The 19661-nt window shown below is 55.1% G+C and overlaps 1 protein-coding gene across 1 annotated transcript in view; it reads left to right on the plus strand.

Annotated features, from left to right (window-relative positions):
• Positions 1–19297, plus strand: part of TPO (thyroid peroxidase) — a gene marked incomplete at both ends in the record, with an annotated part of 38976 nt that extends 19679 nt beyond the window's left edge. The window contains 7 exons of the mRNA XM_080712068.1: positions 3597–3855; positions 5055–5225; positions 8045–8282; positions 9933–10141; positions 11395–11565; positions 16288–16419; positions 19194–19297. Of these exons, the coding sequence (XP_080568194.1) occupies positions 3597–3855; positions 5055–5225; positions 8045–8282; positions 9933–10141; positions 11395–11565; positions 16288–16419; positions 19194–19297 (1284 nt within the window). The remainder of the gene's footprint in view (positions 1–3596; positions 3856–5054; positions 5226–8044; positions 8283–9932; positions 10142–11394; positions 11566–16287; positions 16420–19193) is intronic.
• Positions 19298–19661: the final 364 nt, after the last annotated feature.

Raw genomic sequence — 19661 nt, forward strand, 5'->3', positions numbered from 1 at the left:
CCCTGAAGGTAAGCTCTCCAGACACAGAGAGCTCAGTTCATTTGTTTAATTCTTTTCCCACCATCTGGATGGTCCTGGCGGAAAGTAGGTGCTTCATAAGTGCGTGCTGCCTTTACAAATGAGGTAGAAGTCCCAAGAATAATCCTTGGGGTCCTCGCCCGCTATCCCTGAAGGAGGGGCTTTGGTTTGAGCGGGAACTTAGCCGGGAGGCTGGGAGGGGCAGCTGTGGGGTGCCGTGGACCACTCCCATGGGCAGAACTCCATGATGGGGTGTGCACCCACTGGGTGTCTCCACAGTGGAGCCTCGGAGTGCTCAGGAGTGTGACCCACTCAGTGTGTCCCTGCATGGGCCTGAGATCATGAAATGCAGAGTTTGATTCCGGATCTCTGTGAATCCCAACTGGCCTAGATCTAAAAGCATCTGGTGCCCATTCCTATCAGCATATAAAGTAATAACAGCGACTGGCAGAAGAATGGCCCTCCAGGGCCTTGTTTTACCATCCTCAGTCGTTTTCTCTTGTATGGGCTTCTAAATGTGAACATACTTTTCCTGTAGGTGCTGTGCCTCACTTCTGAATTTCTTCTTGTGTTTTTCCCAGTTTTTCCTCTTTGGTGCGTCTTGCAGTCACCTTAGGAACAGTAAACATTAGGTTGCCCCACTGTGCAGATTAAACCTTGGCTTCCTGGCTTCCTTCCTGGGAGACTTACCCATTGAGGTCCCCCACCCTGGGGTACAAGTCCTCTTGGCATCTTTGGGAGGTTCCTGCCTCGGTTCTACCTGTGCTCACTCTGAGGTGCATTGGGCATCGTCTCCGGAGGCTGGGAGGTGGACAGGCTGGCCGGAGATCTCACCCATCCCGGTTCCCTAAACCTGCTTCCTGGAGTGAGGAACCAGGCCCTCTCTCTGACAGCCCAGGGTTCCTCGATGCTGTAAACAGCACCGCCAAATCAGATACTCATCTTGGCAAGACCGCCTGTGTCCTACAGACAGGAGGAGGAGGATGGAGAAGCCCCGCCCATGCAGGTTGGGGAGGCAGAAAGGAGTAACTGGGAGTGTTCCCTCCAGGCCACATGGAGTTTGGGGTGCCTGGGGTGAGAGGACAGAGCCTCACAGATGCCTGGTTGGATGTGTGTGTGCTCGTCCACCATCGGGCAGACCCATCGAGAGCAGCCTCAGTCTACCCAGGGTTCCAGGAACCAACAAAAGCAGTGACTAGGATGAGTGCGGAGGTTGGGCTGGGCCCCAGAGCACAGCAGCCCCTGCCCTCCTGGCTGGTGTAGACAGGTGAGCCAGCCCCGGGGCCAGCATCCTCAGGAGCTCTGCACCCACCTTGGCTGCAGATGAGCCTCGCTCAGATGGGCTATTCTGCCTACAGGAGTTCTGGGACAGAAGCCTGTTCCTGAACAAGGCTGGAACAGCTGGAGGCAGAAGCCAGGCCCCCAACACCCAGATCTGACCGCAAGATTGCCCCTGCCCCTACAGTGCCCAGCACAGCCCAGAAGAGGGGACACCAGAAGGGTTTTCTGAAGAGTAAATGGAAATGCCAAAGAACTGCCAAGACATTCAAGAGTTGCCAGAATGCACCGTGCCCCTGCCCCGGCCCGCGGCTGCCAGGGAGAGAGATGCCAGCCTCTGGCATCCAGCTCACCCTCCTCCTCCTCCTCCTCCCCTGTGGTGAGAAGAGACCAACCAGCAGGGTCACAGGGGCGGGACCTTATTGAGGAGGTGGAAGCCCCTTGGACGTATCTGAGGTCCAGACGTCTCGTGACTCGCATCTGCAGCCAAGAGCCTGGTTTGCTCTGTAATACGGTAGCTGTTCTCCAGGCTGCTGGTTGTTCACAAGCTGCTCCTCTCCGCCCACAAAGAGCACAAGGGTCTAGACACCAGTTTGGAAGCATTTGGACAGAACTTCCTTCTTGATATGTCCCGGGCTCAAAGGGGAAAGGGGATCGCTGTGGGCAGGACGAGGTCCTTCAGGTGGCGGCAGAAACCACACAGCAAAAGCTCATCCCTCACCTTGGTCTCCCTTAAAATACCAAGTTCTAGGTCTAGGAGGCAGACTTTATCCTCTGGAAGGAGCATTTTACAAGTATAAAATAATATGTGTTATTTATTAAATAGTCTGCTGTTCTCCTTATCACAGACTAAATGGTAAGCCAGTGCTCCAGGGTGGAATCTTTCCTCCAAGTTTATACTGCTTTTGGATACAGTCTATTGACCAAAGTAATTGCCTTAAATACCAAATAATTTGGCCCTGCTTTTTGGAGCCGAGAGAAACACTGTTGAACCTCAGAGCAGAATCCTTGTATATAATTCAGAGCAGAACCCTTGTATATACTTCTCCTGGCACACTGTGTCACTTAGCAAACACAAGACCCTGTGATGGTGCTGTTATCAACAGAGCACTGTGGCAGGCATTAGCCTTCCCCCGAGCCCTCAGAAGCTCAGGGGTCGGGCACCCTGCTTGACGGGGCTGCCATGGGCCACCTTCTGCACCGCCTCCTGTCCCTAAGAACAGCAACAGAACAGTCTGAGAGTTCAGTGTGAGCTTTCATTGCAGGTGGGAAACCCAGAGGCAAATGGCGCCCTGCGGACTCCCTCCACACAGGAACCGCAGGCCGCAGATGCGCCTCCGGCGATCTCATTCAGACATGGGAGGTGCTGTCACAGACTCGGGCAAAATGAGGCCTTGGATGTGTCTGTGACATCCACACACACGGTTCCTGCTGAAACCGCTGATGCCCCCACCACTGCATTTCTTTGAGTCTTCTACAGAGAACTAAGAATAGTTGTTGGAGACGATTCAGAAAAAAATGAAGTGGGGATCCTGGTCTCTGCTTGGATTTTAACTCACAATGGTTGTCCAGAGCGTCTGAGGTCCTTGACTCCTTCGCCCTGGAGAGGGCTTAACCAACAGGCTCAACTCCCCATGTGTGCCCACTGCACACTTTGCCAGGCAGGTGCCTTGTGACCTGCGGTGTATGCACAAAGCCGTAGATATATTATCACCAAAACTTTATGGAGGAGGATTTTCCACATGAGAAAGCAGAGGCTTGGAAAGGCTTCAGAGACATCGCAGTCCTCACAGCCGAGAAGGATGGGCAGAGTTGGATTGCAAGTTGATGAAGTCCAAAGCTTCTGGAGCCAAGAACCTGGGGGGATTTGGTTCTGATTCATGTCTTGTGCCAAGGGCTGGCAGCATGCTTGCAGATGGAGTGGGAGGGGAAGGGAAGGGAGCTTGCTATGGGAACACTGTCAACTTCCTGAAGGACAGCAGCGGGCAGCGCTCTGCCAGGCCCCAGGCCCGCAGTGTGCATGCCTCACCCTGCCCTGACTGAGCCCTGGGGTGCTGGGACCTCCAGCGTGTCCACCAGTCCTGCCAGCACCCAGAGCTGCCTTGCATGCTGCTGCTCCCAGGCTGCTCTGTGGGTCAGGCTGTCGCCTGGGGGGATGCCTACTGCAGCCGCTGCATCGAGAGGACCCGGGCCAGGGAGGTTCTGGAAGGGTCTTCTCCATCGCGCTAACCCTGAGGCAGCCCAGGCTTCACTGTGGCCTCCACCCCACCCAGACACTCACCCACTTCCCTTCTACCTAGATCATCACCATGCGGGACTATGTGCCCAGGATTCTGGGACCCGAGGCCTTCGCGCAGTATGTGGGCCCCTATGAGGGCTATGACCCCACAGTGAACCCCACGGTGTCCAATGTCTTCTCCACGGCCGCCTTCCGCTTCGGCCATGCCACGGTCCACCCGCTGGTGAGGCGGCTGGACGCAGACTTCCAGGAGCACGCTGGCCTGGCCCGGCTGCAGCTGCGGGACGCCTTCTTCAGCCCCTGGAGACTCACGCTGGAAGGTAGGTGACCGCCCTGCTGCAGGACGCTGCCCGGCCCTGCAGCGATCCCAGACCCGCACCCGCCTCCCTTCCCAGGTGCTTCACTGTGTTGATGCTATTCAAGGCATCATGTGTCTGGGGGAAGCAGGTTTGCTCAGAGCTTTTTAAAAGGTGAACCGCCCGTCAAAATGCCTTTTCTCCCCTTTCTGAAGTTCTTCCGAACTTAGGATGAATTATTCCAGGGCAGAGGACCCTCCACCTCTGCTCACAGGGATGCAGGATGGTTCAAGGAGAAGTCTCCTGTAGCTGGCAGAGAGTGCCCTGATTTCTTTCGGGCTAAGCACAGCACTTACCTGGCTGAGATCCAGACGTGCGCCTTTGGAGGCTGGTCCCTGAGGTGGCTTTGGAGTGAAGTGCTCTGAGGGAAATATCTGACTCCCTGTTAGATTTGAGGCTGCCGTCCTGCTCCATGTCCTCTTGTTTCTTTTCCCTTGTCCTTCCTGTCTGTTTGGAAGGTTCTGAACTGTTGGTTCTGCTGTCCAGTGGCATGGAGATGAGGGAGACATGGCAGTCCGTGGGCTCCCTTGTCCCCTTTCAACAAGTTGCTCTACTGCAGAGTTTGTGCAAAGGCTGAGGGGCACCACCAGGTCACCCACACACGCCAAAGCACAGTGTGAATTCTGTGTTGTGTTTGGGGGGACACCGCAAGGCCAGCAGGCCCCACAGCGGGCTCTGTGGAGTGCACCTCCATTCACAGGACATGGGAGAGTGGAACCTGGAAGTGGCTGGTCTGTCTCCATCAAGGGTGTCTGCTGAGAGACCCCAGGCCTGCAGGGTCCCTGGAGACCCCACAGCTCCCAAGCCAGGCCACAACATTGTCTTACCTTTCAGACAGCCAGTCCAGCAAATGTTTCTTTTAATTATAATGCTTCTGTTGCTGGAAAACATTTTAAAAAATTGACTAATGAGGGTCCCATTGCTGGTGCCGTTCAGTTCTGAAGCTTCATCCTGGTCCACAGCATGGTCAGTGCCCGCTTGGTGGTTAATTAACCAACAAGGACGGTGTCCCTGGTGTCTCTGGAAAGCTCCGGACTCACAGAAGGTGACCCAGGAGCTTGCCCGGAGATACTGTTCAAAATAAGTGTACTTTGTGATTCAGAACCTGCCTCGTTTCTCCAGGACACAGCACAGCCTCTCAGGGACTTGTGTGCTCCTTCCAGGTGGCGTGGACCCAGTAGTGAGGGGCCTCCTGGCCCGGCCAGCCAAGCTGCAGGTGCAGGACCAGCTGATGAACGAGGAGCTCACGGAAAGGCTCTTCGTGCTGGCACAGCCCGGCAACCTGGATCTGGCATCACTGAACCTGCAGAGGGGCCGGGACCACGGCCTGCCAGGTGTGTGGTCCTTCAGGCCCCATGCCCCTTGCCTGCACTGTAGAGAGGATGGTGTTGACGTTGATTGACTGATCAGAAGCCTCTCGAATGAACCATAATGGAGTCAGACAGAGGACAGCTGAGGAGCCTGGGGAGGAGAGAAATATCTATCTTCTCTGTCCTTCCAGCAATGTCTTGCTTTTATTGAGAGTTTTAACCACATCACTGTAATCACAGAAGACAGCAAAGCAGTCATGGGTGAGTCAGGAAAACACCAAGGTGGTCACAGATGGATCAGGGAAGGAAAGGTATACAAGGACGTTATCAGGGTCTTTACTTATCAGTCTTTTTGGTCCTTGGAGATTTGTCTGCACGCAGAAATTCCACTTGGGTGGGGAATTTGTGCACCTCCCAAGCTGGACGCAGGTGACATCAAAGCTGACGATTAACAGTGTCCCCAACATCCCTGTGTGACGGCCACACCAGCAGCTGTCCTTTGGGAGGCAGATTTGAAGTGAAACCTAGCCATGAACCCAATGCTTCTCAGCAAGGGCTCTGAAGGTTCTCCTTCCTCCTCCCCAGAAGGCCCATTCTAGCTGCTCGTAGGTTGTAGAAATAGATGGCCAAAGAGGAGCTGAGCCCCCATCAAGAAGGGATCTGAAGGGTTCAGAAGAACAAACATTCTTGGGGGTCCTTGGGGGTGGTGAGGGCAAGTCTGCACCTGCTTTCCGGAAGCTCCTGGAGATTGGCCCTGATAGAGGCCTTATCCGTTTCCTTTGTTACATACTTAGCAGGTGCTCTCCCTGTGTACCGGTGATATCTGTAGGGGTCCTCAGGTGAAAGGCCCACTCTGCTGGGGTGTCCCAGCCCCTGAGGTGCAGTGCCACTCTCTGAAGCAGCCTCAGAGGACTCCAGCGCCCCTCTCCCAACACTGCTTGGGGCTGTGGACTGTCTACAGCACCCATGCCCTAGCAATCAAATTATCCTCTCAGACTCGGCACCCTACTGTCCTTTGTCCACGCGCCACGCGGCAAGGGAAACTGAGCTGCAAATACCTTTGTGCAGCCGCCTTCTAAGGGCTCTGACTCGCAGCTGGGCACCAGTGCCAGACATTGTGCACCGTCCAGTGTGCCAGAGCCTTCCTCACCACCACGTCGGGAAGGACTGGAGCCGCTGGCTTACATATTTGAGAGGATGCAGACAGGGTCCCCCATGTGTGTCCAAGGGACCACACTCCTCCACTTGCTCCCTGGCCCTCGAGCCCAGGCGGCGTGGCCTGCTGCCCATGATCCTCGCATATATGTGCTGTCCACCGCCTGGCTAGAAGACCCTCCAATGATGCTGGATGGCCTCCCCTCTCACTTTCCCATAGATCCCACTAAAACGGGACTTTGGTGGCAGGGGGCTCTGGAGAGGACGTCTGCCCTGCCTTGGGCTCCGGCACGTCCCCGCAGCGATTTTTACCACCCGGAATGTGGAGCCATGGGCCCACGTTTTCTGATGGTGAGATTGCCCACCCAGAGTGTGTGGACAGCGAGGCCGGGCCCTGTGTGGCTGCCACGCACCACAGCACCAGGACAGGAGACTGCTGAGGAATAAGGATCAGTAAATACTCGCTGGGGGAGCAGATAGGGAAAGGGAGCCAGAAGGAAGGGAATGAGGTAATGGACGGGGATGCGGCTGCGTCCAGGCTGGGATGACGGCTGCATCCAGGCTGGGATGTGGGCTGCGTCCAGGCTGGGATGTGGGCTGCATCCAGGCTGGGATATGGGCTGCGTCCAGGCTGGGCTGGGGCCTGACAAGGCCAGTTTCTTCAGGTAGGAAGGCCTGTGTGTACAGTAAACACTTAGCTAGACCTGACCCATTAGACTGCGGCTAGACCAGACAGCTCGCTGAGCGGTGCTGACCACGCAGGTGGCAAGACGGCCCTGCTGTCCCTAGAGCAGGTCTGACTGTGGAGTGTGGGACATCCAGCCTTCCTGAGACTCCCACGACCTTGATGCCACCGCCCACCCACAGGACATCTGGAGCCCAGGCCTTCCTGCCCCGGCTTCACTCTATGAGCTTTTAAACCCTTCACTCTTTTTCCCTTTGCCACATCCCAGACTCAGGACATTTTCACTCTGGAACTTGAAAAATGGACAAATACATTTCCTCTTAGAAGAAGAAGGAAAAATATCTTGAGAGAGAGAGAGAGAGAGAGAGAGAGAGAGAGAGAGACTTGAAGCATCAATCTCCCACAGATACTAATTTTTTTAATATTTACTGCTACTTGAACTAGTTGCAAGATGGTCTTCACTGCTGTAAAAGCCCTTTCCTAATTTCAGAAGTTTAACTCAACATTTGGGTTTTGACCTTTCTGAATATAAATGATTCTTTCAGGGACTACTTAATGGAGCAGCTGTCTTGTCCCCCGAGTGGCAAGCAGCAGAATGTGTCCTTCAAATCAAATCCAGGGCTTCAGGGCCATTGCTAGATCATGGAGGTTTGGAGGCCTGGCCTGAAGTAGACTGTAGAGATGAAACGCCATGGAGGAAACAGAGGAAGTTCTGGGAGAGAAGCCATCTGGGAGGGCAGCATCTGGGCAGTGCAGGGAGACCCACAGAGGCAGCTGCACCCACCAACGGGCTAGGCTTGGTAATTCCTGCAGCAAACACACACACACCCCACCTGTGCTGGGCAGTCTGGCGTGCTGACTTCTGCAGGCAGAGTAGCATGGAACAGTGGTCTTGCTAGCTTGGAGGACAGATGGGCTCTGCAGGGCGGCGGTCACAGCACCTGGGGAATCGGAGGACATGCAGGCCTCTGAGAAGACAGCCTGGGCCTTCTTCCTTATGCAGGCTACAACGAGTGGAGAGAGTTCTGTGGTTTGCCCCGACTGGAGACGCCCGCTGACCTGGACAGCGCCGTCGCCAACAGGAGCATTGTGGACAAGATAATGGACCTGTACAAGCATCCCGACAACATTGACGTGTGGCTGGGTGGCTTGGCCGAGAGCTTCCTGCCTGGGGCCCGGACAGGTCCCCTGTTTGCATGTATCATCGGGAGGCAGATGAAGGCCCTGAGAGACGGGGACAGGTAGGAGCCCTCTGTGCCCTGCCCGGGGGGGGGGGGGGCTGCCCTGCATTGGTCCTATGGAAGCACCCAGATGTGGGTCCAAATGAGGCTCCATCATTCAGTGCACCTCGTCACAGTCTCTCGGCTGTAAAACGGGGTCAATACTAAAGGAGAGGAGCTCAAGGCACAGAGCGTATTGTACGGGAGAGCCACAGGTGCTTACCCCTATTTACAATCACACAAATAAGCCAGCATCTCGCGAAGATCAAATTGTATTTCATGATGACCCAGAGCTGCCTCTGCCTATAGACATTCTCCGACAATGCCCCCTGCACCTGGAGAGGTGGCGCTGACTGCAGTGCCCAGGCCCGGGAAGCGTCTGCTGAGCAGCCTCCACCCCTCCTCCAGCAGCTCCTCTCACAGCTGGGAACTGAGGCTGTGCAGCCTCCTCCTCCACTGCAGACCCGGAGCCTCTCCATTGCAACCAGAGGGAGCCTGAAAAGCAGGCTGCTTCTCCCCACACAGCACCCTCTGGCCCAGGTGCCCATGGTAGAGTAGAGTTTGGGAACAACACCGAAAAAGGCAACAAAGAAATGTTTCCTCTTTTGAAAAACAACCCCCACTTCTGCAGTTCTCTCTGTGTCTATCTGTCTGTCGGTCAGTCCATCCATCCATCCGTCTGTCTGTCTGTCTGTCTGTCTCTCTCTCTCTCTCTCTCTCTCTCTCTCTCACACACACACACACACACACACACACACACACACACACACAGAATGCCTAAGTCAGGTAGTTTCCAAGCACAGTTGTGCTCTGTGTTAGAAAGGAATCAGCCAACCCCCAAGAATTTTCCCTCCCTCCATTAATCTCCAAGATGCAACATTTCAGATGGCTGAGGACAGGTGGGGAAAACAGCCGGGAGAACTCATCTGCCTAAAATCTGTATCTTCGGGGAACGTGTGTGGTGTGCAGTATCTGGGGCACAGGAAGCCTCTTCCTTGGGGCGTGGCCCACGTCCTCAGCTGGACTGAGTCTTACAGCACCTGTGGGTGATGCCGGCCTTGGCACCGTCTGTGGGTGCGTGTGCCAGATGACACAGTGATTTGGTCCTGGGCGTTCGTTACCGAATGTCTCCAGGGGGCAAAGATGGGACCACCAGTTCTTGTGGAATGAGATGTCTTCCTCACGTTCTGAGGACATGTGTTCTCACATGGGAAGGAGACAAACTTCATAGGACAGGAAAGAGAAAAGCTCCTGGCCCTGGGTCAGGAGGTCCTGGGCCTTTGTCAGCGTGTTAATGCTCTCAGAGGACACTGAGGTTTTGTTTTCTAACTCACCCTGCCTGGAGGTGGGGAACGGAGGCAGCACTTGGACTTCAGTGTAGACAGCGGTGATTTCTGGACGATGAATCCGCTGTGGTTACACTGTCTTTACAGCAGGACTCACTCTGGCCGACTCTGCAGAGAGATGGCGTGGTGTGGCACCCGGAAAGAATGTCTTGAGAAGCTCATGCTTCCATGCTGCCCCTCAAACAGCCAGCCTCCCGCTTGGCCTGGCCTGCCTGGCCTCGGGACTGTGGTCTCCCTTGCTGGCCTCGCTGTGGGGTGCTTCATGGGAGAGGAGACAGGAGTGACAGGAGTGTCGGCTCCCGCTCACACGCACCCTCCTGTGCAGGTTCTGGTGGGAGCACAGCCCAGTCTTCACGGATGCCCAGAGGCAGGAGCTGACGAAACACTCTCTGTCCCGGGTGGTCTGTGACAACACTGGCCTCAGCAGCGTGCCTATTGATGCCTTTCTCATCGGGAGGTTCCCCCAGGACTTTGAGTCCTGTGAGGACATCCCCGGCATGGACCTCGAAGCATGGAGGGAGACCTTCCCGCCAGGTGACACCAAGCCCCTTCTTTTTTTTGAGGAGGGAGGTCTGGGGATGGAATCCAGGGGCATTGGACCTCCGAGCTACACCCCTGCCCTATTTTTTATTCTTTATTTTGAAACTGGGTCTCACTGAGTTGCAGAGGGCCTCACTAAGTAGCTGAGGCTGTCCGCGAACCGCGATCCTCTGGTCTCAGCCTCCCAAATGCTGGGATGACAAGCGTGCGCCACCATGCCCGGCTTAGCCTTTCTTACCATACCGCAGCATGTGGGCTGAGTCAGAGAAGCAGGCTTCACGGGCACTGAGCCTGGCCTCCTCGTGCAGACTGGCTGCCTTCCTTTTGAGAGGAATAGGCAGGAAGATCTGCAGATAGCCGAGGGGCTGGGCACTGCCCATGGCCAGACGCTACATGGCGCCTCGCCATGTGAGCATAGCTGCTCGGCCGTGGCTCCCGTGACACACAGACCCTAAGCTCTGTCCCAGTCTGTGCTGTGCATGGCAGGACATGCACACAGCACCTGCTGGGGTCCAGCAGCAGCTAGCCAGCTGTGGCCACCACAAGCGTGTGCAGAGCTGCTCCAGGCCCACGAAGCAGAATGAGATACACTTTTAAGAGCAATCGTGACCAACGTTTGGCTACATAAAAAGACATAAGACCGACCAGGGACCTTACGGTGACCTGGGACTTAGTTTAGCAAAGCAGGTGCTCTGACCTTGGGTTTTTGTTGTACACATGCTCAAGGCCCAGGTCGGATTATATCATTTATCCATCAGCACGCTCGTCATCCCAGCATTCGGGAGGCTGAGCAAGAGGATTGCGGTTCACAGACAGCCTCAGCTACTTAGTGAGGCCCTTTGAAACTCAGGAGACCCTGTTTCAAAATAAGGAATTAAAATAGGGTTAGGGGTGTAGTGTAGAGGTAGAATGTCCCTGGTAGAATGTACGCCCCCAAAAAAGTATTCACTCATCTGTTATAACGCACTGTGCCAGCTCGGTGTCATACAAGACCTGGCTCCAAGCAGAGCTGACGAATCAGTTTCTAATCCCTCTACGTGACAGGCAGTCACACCTACAGGGCCCTGGAGCACTTACAGAGAGATGCAAACACGCCTTTTAGCACATCCACATACAGTCACGTTCCAGGGGTCTGGGGCTGTACCTGAGCCTCTGAATTGCAGGTGCAGGTCCACCCTAACAGGTGATGGTATACAGGAAAAGCTGTCTTGCAGCCTGACTGCATTTTGACCTTCAACACTGCATAGATGACAAGTGTGGCTTCCCGGACAAGGTGGATGGCGGGGACTTTGTGCACTGCGAGGAGTCTGGGAAGCGTGTGCTGGTGTATTCCTGTCGCCACGGATATGAGCTCCAGGGCCAGCAGCAGGTCATCTGCACCCAGGATGGCTGGGACCCCCGGCCCCCTCTCTGCAAAGGTCAGTGATGCTGCAGGGTCTGCAGTCAATTAAGAAAACTGTCAGAGGACACGTGTTCCTTGGCCAAAGGGTGCTTCAGAGCACGGGTGTCTTCCAGGAGCTGGCACAGAGAGGAAAGGGTTGCCTTTCACTGACCTCTTCCCAAGCTGGCATCTTTCTAGGTAGAAAAACCAAGACAATCACACCATATTGTGACCAACAAGGTGATGGGCAAGGAAAGCAGGGAAGGAGTCAGACAGCTATAGATGGGCTCTGCACAGAGCCCAGAGAAGATTCCCAATGCAACAACAGAGAAGCAGACCCAGCGCCATCACCCAGGGGCAGCTCACTCCCCGCCCTCCTCCTCCTCCTCCTCCTCCTCCTCCTCCTCCTCCTCCTCCTCCTGCGCCGCCATCTTCCTCACAGTGAAATGTGCAGTGTCATGTCCCATGCCTGAGAGCTAAGCAGGGGTGTCCACTAGGTAAGGAAGCCCTGGCCATCTCCACTCACTCTCCCTTTTGACTGCAAGAGGGGCATCACTCCGGGCAGCCCGCGGGGGAGGTGTGTCCACTGCACAATGCAGGTGGAAAAGCCCAAGTCCTCGAGTCAGCAGAGCCCTGGGCTCTGGTCCCCAAGGATGGCCGGTGTCCCCTACCTCACAAGTGCCCAGCGGTAGGTGTGGAGGTGAGGACAGAACCGCAGCGCCTCCTGCTGGAGAAGCAGCAGCAGCTCAGGCTCCCAAGCCTTGGGAAGGCCACCAGCTGCTCAGAGCCTGTCTCAGCAGAGGAAGCTGGCCTGGGACACAGAGCCCTGTGCAGGCTGCTGGTTTGAGTTGCATTAGCAGAGAACAGGAAGGAAGAGATGAAGTCATGCAAGAGTGTGGCTGGTTTGCAAGCAGACAAAAACAAAATCCAAATCCTAGGTCTCACATTGTTTGGTGTGGGGGAATGAGAAAGTCCTGGAGGCGAAGGTGTCGGCAGCTGTACAATGCGCAGATGTGCCCTATGCCGTTGGGCTGCATCCTGAGAGATGGCTGAGGCAGTAATTTGTGTTATGTCTCCTCTATCACAACAGTGTATATTTATTTCTATATTAACATTCCAAAATGCTTTGCCCTTGAAGGGTCTTGATGACCACTTGCTCCTAGACCCTGAGTAGCCAGGGGGACTGAGAGGCTGAGAGCAGCAGCTTCACCAAGGGACCCACTGGGGTCAGGTGAGGGTGCGCCTGCCCAGGACAGCCATCCCAGGCACAGCCGGTGCATACCGCAGACTGAGAGCCAGGGCGAGAAGCCAGGAACTGAGACCAGCCTGGGAAGGGCGTCTGAGACAGCTGCTGAGAACACTCCTGGCTCCTGCAGATGACTGGGAAGAGATGAGAAGCCTGTGGTGAGGAGCTAGAGCCAGGAACAGCAACCTGGGCACAAGCCCCATGTCCGGCTGCTAAAAAGCACCAACTTGAGTGACGATGGGCCGGGGAAGCTGGGGCAGTCAGACAGCGCCCAGGGAGCCAGGACGTGGAGTTGCTACCAGAGAGAACCAGCAGGACTGGCTTCTGAGAGCCACTGCGAGGGGCTCCTGCGTCTCCCTGAGCATGACCCTCTGAGGCTGATCCTCAATGGCAAAGTGTGACCGACATGGGAGTTTCCTGTAATGTTTTGGGTCAGTTCCTGCACAAAGCTGAAAAGCTCAGTCTGCCTGGACCGCCTGGCTTCCCACACTGGCAGAGCCATCACGAGAGGCACCGTGGGCCTCACACCTGCCTGTGCCCATCCACCGCCTGCACGCTGGGGTCTTGACTTGCGATCTTGCTTCTTTTTCTGAGCAAACCCCTGAACGTTCTGCATACGCTTCTTGCCTGCTTTCTTTGGTATTTATGTCTACAAGGCTCTATTTATGGGGTTCTGTGAAGAACAGATAGAACCGAGTAGCAGCCTAAGCAAAGCGGAATTCCAGGCATCCTGCTGACCTTCGGTCCACGTAACTTGCTTCATCTCATCTCCAGAACACGACACGTCCATCCCGCCTCCTTTGGACACCGGCAGGCGTGACCAAGACCATCCCTCCAATCCTGGAATCTCGCAGCTCCTCCCATGGGTTTCTCCCTGTAACTGCTCCAGTAATTACGCCTCCCTGCAGTTAAGATGGGGTGCTGGGCAGGCACAGTGCTGGGCAGTGCTCGGGCTCACAGTGGGCCTGGCTCCATTGCTGAGCCAGTCTGGGCACTCCATGAGATACAAGAGCGTTGCCTGCGCACAGCAGAGTGAGCGCTCGGTGGGCTCCGTGGCCAGTGGAGGCAGCAGCAGCAGAAGCTGCAGTAGCCCACGCCCCTCCAGAGAGCCTGCGAGACCACGGGCCGGAGCGTGCAGTTGAGGCCGGTGACCAGCCCGACGGCGTCCCCCTCCCTGGTGCGGTGCCGTAGGCATCCTAGTCCTAGTGCCCCGCCTCCCCAATAGGCTTAGCTTGTGCACCTCCAAGTCTCCAAAGACACGATGAGGACGTAGTAGGGTCAAATCATTGGTTGTCAATTTAGATCAGCTAGTAGATGCAGTGTGAAGACCAGGACACCTACTGTTACCACCACAGCAGGTGCTTCAAGGCCAGTGGTCTAAACTGTAGACCACTATCTGTGGTCTAACTCGATGTCCACACCACGAACCAGCATGTAGAACAAGGCAGCAGGAGGCCTCAGCCACGATACATCACTAAGTAAAGATGCAAGTTGCGGAGCGGTGCGCACGGCAAGACCCATTCAGATTTGTAAACAGTAAAGCATATGTGACGTGCATCAGAGTTCTCGATGTCTTCTTGAGAATGCAGAGTCGTGGCACACCGAATGCTTGCCGAGATTGGTCACCTGAGAGTGAGACGGGAAGACAGGAGGAAGGGAGGCTATCACCCTGTGCTCTTACAACGCCATAGTTTTTCTTTTATCACATTTATAATTAAAATAAAATATTCTTCCATTTGTAATTGTAAACAAATTGCAGAGGGCCCAATAAGGGAAAGCCCATGGTATGAACACATGCCTTTTTATGTACACAAGTATTTTCACCACTTCTTTTATCAATCCTAGAAGTAGCTAAATCAAGAATTATAAGAAATCCGGGCATGGTGGTGCACGCTTGTAATCCCCGCGCTTGGGAGGCAGAGACAGGAGGATCATGCAGGTTCGAAGCCAGCCGTGCTGGCTTAAGAGACCCTGTTTCCAAATAAAAAGTATAAAAATAGGTCTGGGAGTGTAGCCCGGAGGTAGAAGGGTTTCCAGGAACCCCAGTACCACCAAAAAAAAAAAAAAAAGAGAATTATAAGAAGAAATCGACCCTTCAATGGATGATGGGGGGATTCTTCACTTTGGGGATAACTTGTCATGAATGGGTCAGGCAGATCCTCAAGCAATCTACTTATCATGCCCTTGGCTACAGGAAGGACTTCCACAACCTAACTGAATATCTAGCATAAAAAATCAAATAAGGTTGCCTGTCTCCTTTGCTCAAATCCTCCTCGTCCACTAATATCCACCCGCATATGGATCCAGTAGGAAAGCCCAGCAAAGCTATTTTAAGAGTCTCATGTGAGTGCTATAAACTGGATTTCCAACAGATGAAGACTACCAGCTTGTGGATTTTTACCCTAGCAACTGTCAAAAGGTTATGCAAGAAATGAATGAGTTTTTGTGTCTGCTATGGAAAATAAGCTCTTGACAAACCAGCAAACCTGGCCTGTCAGTCCCTGCAGATTGCTCCAGGAATCAGTCATACGGCCAGTCTGGGATGCTTCTTCCTCTTTTGTGAGGATCACTGTTATCCAAGTAGGAAAGATTTGCCACACACCTTGGTGTTCCTCCTCAGCATCGAGGCCCAGAGAGTGCACTAGAATTTTATGACTAAATTGGGTCCCCAAATAGATGCATTCAGGTCTCAAGCCCCAGACCTCCGAACGTGGTCTGGTTTTAGAATAAGATCTTTGCAGATGCATTTGGTTAGGATGGAGTCCTTGGTGTGTGTGTTGGGGGCTGGACCTGGCCTTGTGTTTGTGGGAGATGAGGAGAGACGCAGGTCAGGTGGTTTTGCCAAGACTAAGAGTTCCAGGATGGACCCACAAGTCAAGGAACAGCAAAAGCCGCAGCCACCTGCGGAAGCCGGGGAAGGCAGAGAGACCCTCCCTGGAGCCCTCAGAGCCGGTTTACGCCCAACTTCTGACCTCTAGGACTGAGAGGAAACAAGCCTCCGGTTCACGGAGATTTGTCATAGAGGACACAGGAAACTCATCGGCAGGATGAGTCTGAGCCCTGGGGTAGGGGAGGCAGAGGAGATGGCCGCTGCTCGCTGGTCATGGTCTCCGTGTGTGCACAGTGATTTGGTGTGGACTGAGGAGGCTCTATTGGGTCTGGTGGAACTGAATCTGCACATGGGCAGGAGGGCACGCGTGGCCTCCTGCTCAGGGATCCTCCCTGAGCTGCCTCGTGAGGCATGAGCACCAGCGTGAGCAGGGCAGTCGGGAGGGGCTGACCTCACTCCACGGGTCTCACGCAACAGGGCTGCGCCAAGCCGCTGCGCAGGGCCCTTGTCACAGAGCATCCCGTGTCCTCCCCGCAGGAGCACGGGGAGCAAGAGCTGCCCCCCAGCTTGGAAGGTGGTTTGGGTGGACCGGGGCGGGCATCCCTGGGAGGGACTGTGGTGGGGAGCAGGGAACGCCGGCCCCTGCTTGCCTGCTGCTGCCCCTGGGCTGCTTGTTTTTGCAGATGTTAATGAGTGTGCAGACCCTACACACCCGCCCTGCCACCCCTCAGCACGGTGCAAGAACACCAAGGGCAGCTTCGAGTGTGTGTGCACTGACCCCTACGTGCTGGGTGAGGACCACAGGACCTGCATAGGTGAGTGTGTGTCTAACGCGTGCCTTTCTGGAAAACTAGAAAAGAAAAAAAAAACATTTTCCAGGTAGTCAAGTGTCGGCTATGTCTTGGCGGTAGGTAGGGGAGGGCTTGGGGTGAGCAGGCTGCTAGGGGCAGCTGGCTGCCCAGCACACACACTGGACTCCCTCTCCATCAGCCTAGCTTTGCCCCACTCGGGCTCCACCCGGCTCAGGGGCCCTCCGCCTCCCCAGCTGCCTGGCCTCTCTGCAGGGGCCCCACCCCAGGACTCCTGGACCTTCCACAGCCTCTTCTTCTTTCTCCAACTGCGTTTCATCAGTCTCTGGTTTAATCCCATCATTTCTGTATCTGAAAATGGATCATTTTATTTAAAACCACACTAAGCTCGGTCATGGAAAACTATAGAAAATGGAAGATCTTGTGCTGAGATTTCTAATGAGACACCTGAAACACCATCCAGAGGCAACTTGGTGATGTAGCCAGGGGAGACACTACTCATTTACAGGGTGAAACTGGAGCTGCTTTCTGCAGCTTGTGTTATAAACCCAAGAGGGATGATTCAGAGTCTACTGGGGAGAACTACGCCACCGTAGTTCCATCAACACCCTAATTTTCCAGCCAGTCCAGCCCCTGAGTTATTTGCTGTATTTTTGGCAACATCTTTTCACCCTGTGAGATGATTCTAAGAAGTCCAACCCCAACATTTGGCCCAGGACTGGGCCACAGAGGCTCTCCCTGAATGCTAAATACCAAAGCCAGGAAAATATTCAGCAAAAAGTTAGAATTTCTTCATCCATCCATGCATTCAGCAAAGAACAACAGGTGTCTGAGACCTGTGCCGGGCAGATGACACAGACAACATCCTGGTGTTCATGGAGCTGAAGGACTCAGGTGGGGCTGAGACAGGTCTGCAAATTAGCCAAGCACAGCAGACCTCATGAAGGCATTGAGCCCTCCACACCTCCAGCCTCAGGGAGCTGGTGAGGAAGGGGTGCAGGCGAGAGGGGGGGCCTCTGCAGTCAGGTGGGCCCTGTGTGCAAAGTCAGAGGTGCCATGGGGCCAGCCTGCTGGACGATGGAGACCACTGAGTCCAGGCTTGAGGACATGGGTCTCAAAGCCAAGGGTGCCCATGTGAGACGGGCCCCAGGGAGAGGACAGGTTGGGGGCAGGCAGGGAGGCATTCTGTCTCTTGGTTTTTCTTTGAGAGCCTACCAGATGTAAGTCAGGGTGAAGGGATGGCCCAGGACCAACAGTGCCAGCCTGCAGCAGTGAGACCCTGCAGGGTGGGCTCGGCAGAGCCCTGGGGCACAGTGTGTGCTGAGGGCAGGCAGAGGGTGGGAGCCCAAATGCCACAGAAGGAACCCCAGGGCGTCTCCTGGGCTGAGCGCAGCTGGGCAGCAGCCCCGTTGGGGCCAGGGAGTGTCCTCCAGGCTAGGCTGGTGCTCAGGAAGGTGGGAGGGGTGAGCACTGGACAAAGACGCCCTAGGCCCCCAAGTCGGCCACCCGCCCCTGGGGAGCCGCCTCCACGCAGCTGCCAGTTGTGCTTGTGGGAGGGGCTCATCCCGGTTTTATTTATTTATTTATTTTATATTTTTATGTGGCTCATATTGACAATGGCATACACACACACAGTGCTTGGTGCCCCCCCGCCTTCCTTCCCCCCTCCCAATAATGAGAGTCCAGGCTGACCACGCTACATTCACACTTACACACATAGGCGGACGTAGCTCCTCCATGAATCAACCTCAGCCTTCTTCCTCCCCTCCCCTTCCTTTCTGGCTTTGCTGAGGTTTCCCCTCCATTATCTGGAGTCCCTCTGGTATCCCTAATATTCCCTAGTCAGAGCATATCAAAACATATGTCCCTTCTCTTTCTGTGCTTGGCTGATATCACTTAACGTAATGTTCTCCAGGTCTTTCCATCTTCTTGTGAATGACCTGATTTGTTCATTCCAGTTTTTAACAGTTCAGCATGAGGAAAAGTCCCGGGTGCTGAGCTGCCAGGTGGTCCTTCCTCCAGCAGGCTTCTCTGGCGCTGGTTTCTTCCACCCCCACTGAGCGCTGTGCATGTTTAGAGCTGGTTTGCATCCCCTGGACTTCCACTTAGCCACTAGCCATGCCTGGGGGCCGGGAATTCACAGACAAAGAGCAGGGCCAGTAATAAATGCGTGATCAGAGGGACTTGAGAGGAGATCCAGGCCCCAGCGTCTGCTCCACGCCAGGGCATGAGGCCCGCCACAGACAGTCTGCCGGGCTGGACTCCCACAGCCTCATTCTCTGCCCGTGGCCCCTGGCTCCCTGCTCCCTGATTCCTGCCAGACCCACTTAGTTTCTTTCTGCTCTCCAGTCCCAGAGTGCCCCAGGGGCTCTGGCTCCTCAGGACTCAGTCCCCACTGGACTGCAGGTTGGCCTTCACCCTGCTTCTGCAGAAACCAGGGGGCACGCTACAGCAGGACACTTTAGCCATAAACATTCTTTAGCCATGGCCCACTTTGAGCCGCTCTCCTGCCCCCACCCAAGTCCTTCCTCGGGGCCTGGGCTCCCTGGGGGAACTCAGCACCCTCCTCCTGCTTGGGCCACTGCAGCTGCAGTGCTGGTGGTCATGAAACCCCAACCTCTCAGGGCCAGCCTGCCCCGCCCCGGCCCTCAGCTCAGCTGCAGACTGTTGGCATGACTGGTCTGGGCAGATGCATGACTCCATCATTGTGCACCGAGCCAGAGTCGGGGGTCCTTGCAGTAGCCCAGGCCACTCCACTGACTGCCTCCTTCTGTGCCCAGACTCCGGCAGGCTCCCGCGGGCGTCCTGGGTCTCCATCACGCTGGGTGCGCTGCTGGTTGGTGGCCTGGCCGGTCTCACCTGGACGGTGATTTGCAGATGGTAAGTCCCCAATCCCTCCACTATTCCTTAGTCACGGGGCAGTTTCGACTCCTTAGGACGTGGCGCACCACAGATCTGCCTTGTTACTCTCAGGCCAGTTATAGATTATTAATATTCCAGGAGCCTTATTAATCTCAGAATTATTTTATACCATGCACGAGGCTTCCCGGTTCCTCCGGCAACAAAGGTGGAATGTCATGCGTTGGGTGGCATCTGATTTCTGTGGACAGAGATTCAGCCACACCGAGTATAGGGGCAAAGCTGAACGTGGCACAGAAATGCTGATTGTCGGGACGGAAGCTCCTTGTGATGACGCCTCCAAGGAAAGGGAATGCTTTCCTTGGAGCATCCATCTCCAAGGAAAAGGA

Source organism: Muscardinus avellanarius, assembly GCF_963383645.1.
Source record: "Muscardinus avellanarius genome assembly, chromosome: 15".
NCBI classification, from domain to species: Eukaryota; Metazoa; Chordata; class Mammalia; order Rodentia; family Gliridae; genus Muscardinus; species Muscardinus avellanarius.